Source organism: Dendrobium catenatum, unplaced genomic scaffold (genome assembly GCF_001605985.2).
Source record: "Dendrobium catenatum unplaced genomic scaffold, ASM160598v2 fragScaff_scaffold_1056, whole genome shotgun sequence".
In the NCBI taxonomy this organism is placed as follows: domain Eukaryota; kingdom Viridiplantae; phylum Streptophyta; class Magnoliopsida; order Asparagales; family Orchidaceae; genus Dendrobium; species Dendrobium catenatum.
In genome coordinates, this window is record NW_021319518.1 from 82,064 (window position 1) to 87,107 (window position 5,044).

The 5,044-nt window shown below is 33.4% G+C and overlaps 1 protein-coding gene across 1 annotated transcript; it reads left to right on the top strand.

The window, feature by feature from the left end:
* Positions 1-2,138: 2,138 nt before the first annotated feature.
* On the top strand, positions 2,139-4,020 carry LOC110100631 (uncharacterized protein At2g34160). Its single transcript, XM_020828224.2, has 5 exons — positions 2,139-2,409; positions 2,698-2,746; positions 2,885-2,947; positions 3,033-3,097; positions 3,507-4,020. The coding sequence occupies exons 1-5, from the start codon at positions 2,266-2,268 to the stop codon at positions 3,669-3,671; spliced, it is 486 nt and encodes a 161-aa protein (XP_020683883.1). The 5' UTR covers positions 2,139-2,265; the 3' UTR covers positions 3,672-4,020.
* Positions 4,021-5,044: the final 1,024 nt, after the last annotated feature.

A 5,044-nucleotide genomic window follows, 5' to 3' on the forward strand; every position in this document is an offset into this window, starting at 1 on the left:
CCCAATGCCTACCCTTCTTCATTCGACCGTGACTTACTTGGGAAGGAAAGGGTGAAGGGGGAGATGAAAAGGAGAGAGGAAGCTCTTTGGGGCTTTTATGCCTATCACATATAATAATATCAATGCTACTGCTGGTATACTATTATTATTATTGCTATTGTTATTGATTCACTACATTGTTTATTAATTGGTTGATTATGTGATGTACTAAGCATGTGATTATGATACTGCAGTAATATTGATATAGAATATGATTATTGTTATTAATTTATTGCATTGACATTACTACTCCAAATTAACTATATTAATATGATTTTCTATAGTCTTATCAATGCTTTGATTTTATCGATCTATATAATTCTTTTACTAATTGTCACTGATTGATAATACTGATATGATAATTGCTTTATGGTTTTAATACCTATAATGATTTATTGGTTTACATATTATACTAATTTGTTGGTTTATGTATCATACTATTTTACAGTTTACAGACTCTTACTGGTAATATATATGAGTTTTATTATTTTTGCATTGATTTGTGATCATATAATTGTTACTAGTATTGAACTGATTAGACATGAATATTGCTTCTTTAATGTGCTTTAGTTTAGTTATAGGATTTGGTGATCTGCTAAGCTATTTAGCTCATTATATGTGATTTAAATAATTTAAGACCAAAAGACAAGAACATGAGTGAGAGATTGAGCATGATTCTTTAGGTTTAGGTTCGTATTATTTTAGTTTGTCTTTTATACTCATGACATAATAGTTATGATATGATTGTGTAGATCCTGAGTAATGTACATTATTTTTTAGAAAATAAATACATATGTGTATATTGATATTTTGATAAATAGTTTTATTTTGTTGATATTTATATTGATAAAATAAATTAGATAGCTATGGTTTTTGTATATTAAAAGATAAAAAATAATTATTCTAAATTAGATTCTATAGCATCACATTTGTTTCATTTAAATTAATAGATGTTCATGTTTGATTTGTATTTGATTCATATTCGATTTATTTCACACTTATCAAGATTTAAACAAACAAGTCTTATTGAGCTATAAACAAGTTGTACTTTTATATGTTCATTAGCTTAATAAAAGAGCCTTATCAAACCTACTAACAAGCAATTACATTGAGCTTGGTCCTAAACATATATAACGAGCATTTTCAAACTACCAAACAAGCCATTTCACAAATATATCTATCGAGTGTTTTTATGCTACCAAATGAGCTTGTTTGTGAATATATTTATGTAGCAAGAGTTTTCAAACTATCAAACAAGTCTATTCACAAACATATCTAGCGAATATTTTCAAGCTTTCAAATGAGCCGATTCACTAACATATCGAGTGAGTGTTTTCACTAAAGATTTTTGGAGCATAGTAGGGGAGAAAGAAGAGGGAAGAAAGACATTGGAGAGAAAGACAAGGGAAGAAATATTAGGGTTCAGAATTTGAGCAGCGTCGAGGAGAAAGAAGAGGGAGAAAAGACTAAGTTACTGGACCAGATCAACATTATGGGATAGAGAAGAGGGAAGAAAGACATGGGTTCTGAGTTGAAAAGTTGAGCAACATTTTAGAAATGTTAAGCGAAGAAGCCTAGGGTTTGAATTTTTGCATTTGAGAAGATGGAATTTCACTTTCGCTTTGCCTTTCTCTTACTTTATCACATATAACTAAATAATATTGTAAAATAAGAATAATTATAAGTAATTATGCATAATATCGATTTAATACATATTTATAATTGTTATTATTATCCTATACTATAATATTTAATTAATTTAAAATTTATTAATTAATAAATATTATATCATTAAATTATAATAAATAAATAATATTTATATTAGGTATGTTCATGATTTTTATAATCAAACGTTAATCAAAATTTTAAACAAGCTTATTCACGAGCTCCAGTAATTTCAGGTTACTATTTAAATTGAAAATAAATAAAATTAAAAAATTTATCCGAACGGCCCTCAGTAAATTCAGGTTACTACTTAATACTATCCAATGACAAAATAGCCCATCCCGTGGCGGGCTTGAGGACCACCACCTCACGCAAGATTTCAACGGCAAAAGCCGCTTCGTACCCGCCAATAGCCAAGAAAAAAAAACCGATCACCAATTCCCTCTACAAGCGCGCTTCGCCACCCCGCGCAGCTTCACCGGCTATTTAATCGTCGCTTCTAACCACAATGTCATCCAAAAGCGCAATCGAACCAGAGCATCCATAGAGAAAAAGACAGAGATGGCGACGACAATGGTGGCGGAGGCGATCAATGATCCGTTGGCGGTGGTGGATTCGAATGTGGTGGTCGATCCGCAGAAGCGGAATCGAATCCAGGTCTCTAATAAGAAGAAGCCGCTCTACTTCTACGTCAATCTTGCCAAGGTATCTATCTCATTTCTGGTCGATCTTCATTCCTCGATCTTGTTTCTTAATGCGATTTCGTTTGCCCTTTTTGAGCTGCCGTTGCATTTTGATCAATCCTTTTTACGGTTTGGTTGATTGGTGGATCGGTAGATAGAATTCGGATTATTCAAATTCTTACGCTAGATCTACGACCATCGTTCTAATTTCTTGAAATCGTTTAATGATCTTGTTCGATCTTTTCGCATGTCGGATTCCGTCTTGTCGTTTCTTGTTTCTGATTTGGTATTTGTTCTGTTTGGTTTACAGAGGTACATGCAGCAATACAACGAGATCGAGCTTTCTGCTCTTGGCATGGGTAAGTTGCCCGCCACATCCGAATATCCGATCCATCTCATGTTTCCTGTTTCCCGTATATATTTCCTGTTATTACAAGACCGTAGAAAGAGACAGTGAGCGCACATTTTTGACTAATATCTAACTTTTTCTTTTCCAGCGATCGGTACAGTTGTTACGGTCGCGGAGATCCTGAAGAACAAAGGCCTAGCAACTGAGAAGAGTAATAACCAAAACCCAAACTGAACCAAAAATAGTCATGACTTTATTGAATTTTGGTATTAACGTGTGATTTCTTCTTGGAACAGAGATTCTGACTTCGACCATCGGAACCAAGGACGAAACAAAGGGTCGGCTCATCAGGAAAGCCAAGGTCCGGCTTCTCAAAATTTTTTTTTTTTAAATGAATTTGCTATTTTAGATTTTCATATTTGGTTCTAATCCTGTAATCCAGTTTGAATTGATTAAAAATGATGAATTTTTATTCTAATTTAAAGTGCCTAAATTGAACCTATTACTTGAAAAGAATTGTTTTAAGCGACATTCCTTTTTGTACGGGCAGTTGGATAGATTTCTTTCTTATTTTTTACCATTACAGATCCGCAGGAAAATGCTTTAAAAAAACTTCTCATCACTATTCATTTTGATATTAATATCTATGTTTACAAATGTTAATTTTTTGGTATTGATAGTGATCGTTGAAAAAAACAATGCAAAATAAATAATTAATCTCTTGATAAGCATTTATAAAATAAAAAATTAACCTCTTATCCTTCATGCAGATTGAGATCTTCCTTGGGAAAACGGAGAACTTCGACGGGCTTACGACAGCCGCGAAGGCCGAGGGAAAGGGCAACAGGAATGGAGCAACAGGAAAGGCCAATCGCATCAACGCCGGCAAAAACCCCTCTCAGGGCGAGAATGGCGGCATCAAGGTGGCGGAGTAGATCATGAATTGATCTACCCGGTGTTTTGCTGTTGCAATTACCTTCACTCGTCAGTTCTTCTGACATGGCATTCGCAATGGCAACCCGATTGTCCGCTAAGAAGTGTTGTTTCTTAATTCCTCTGTCGTTTGTTTTTCAGTTTCTTCTTTCTAGCTGAAGATACTTTTTATTTTAATTTTCTTTTGGTTTTCCGATCGAGAGGTTACTTTCAGACTTCTCAAAAGATTCTGGACTTTTCTCTGGACCTGCTGAGATCTGTACATATCCAGCTCTAGTCCTCATGTACTCGTAACGCTTGCAGAAGTTCTGAATGTTACTGAATTTCGTTTGTATGTTGTGTGAAAGTTTATTACTGAATCAGTTTGAGATGAGCTTATACATGTTACAAATCTTGTGAGAAATTTCTCATAGGATTTTGATGCTAGACAAAATCAGGGGAAAGGAAACGGGGAAAACTTATTATGCGGAGAGTTCGTATATGAGGACAACCTGTACTAAGGAGGCTGTGCATTAAAAATTTAAAATTTATGTGTTCTTACCTATAAATTTCTCCCAGAAGAGAGGAGAAGATCACCTAAATACCTCAGTATAATTATATAGACCTGAGGCTGAATTACATATATATCAGTACGTTAAGATTAATAAGAAAAAAAAGTGTATATCCTAGCCTTATTCGTGTGTGCTTATATATATCATGAAAGGTTTGAAATGTGTTAAATTAAATTACCACGTAGTTATAAGTAGGCAGATTCACCTTAAGCCCGGAGTCTTTATTATAAGGATTTTTAGATAATTACCTCCCTTTATTTTTTTTAAAATACTATGATCTTCAGTAGTTGTCTCAAGTATAATTAAATACATTGTATAGATGTATTATTGTTTGAAAATGATGAATCAAATAAAAGAAGAAATTGTAAAGAGATGAACCAAATACAAAAAAGAAATAGTAAAAACAATCCAAAAATATCCCTGGTGATTCGAACCTTGCCAGGGGGCGCTAACCCCTTGGACCCCGACATATCTACGAAGAGTACAACGATAAATTATGATATGAACAAATAGGGGTTGAGCTAAATTCTATACTTTTACTTATAAATTTGTCCCTCCAAAAATTAAAACTAGTTCCGCCCCTAGTTACAAATTAAATAGGGTTTAGAGGCGGAACCAACTTTGCCCGACAAACTGTGGAAGTATTTATTGTGCAAATTATCAAATGCTATATTTTTTTTTTTTCAAATATATATACATATCACATATATAAATTTCGAGCATAAGACTTTTTTATTAGTAGTCAAAGCTTTTAACCAACCAACAGATTAAGATGAGCTGTGTATCAAAGTGTTGCTTTGTGTTCCTGCCATTTGAAGATTGTT

Bases quoted from the DNA above. Each gene is read 5' to 3' on its own strand.
- LOC110100631 (XM_020828224.2), top strand. From the start codon at position 2,266: ATGGCGACGACAATGGTGGCGGAGGCGATCAATGATCCGTTGGCGGTG. The intron at 2,410-2,697 runs GTATCTATCTCA...TTTGGTTTACAG, and splicing joins TCTACGTCAATCTTGCCAAG to AGGTACATGCAGCAATACAA. The intron at 3,098-3,506 runs GTCCGGCTTCTC...TCCTTCATGCAG, and splicing joins GGCTCATCAGGAAAGCCAAG to ATTGAGATCTTCCTTGGGAA.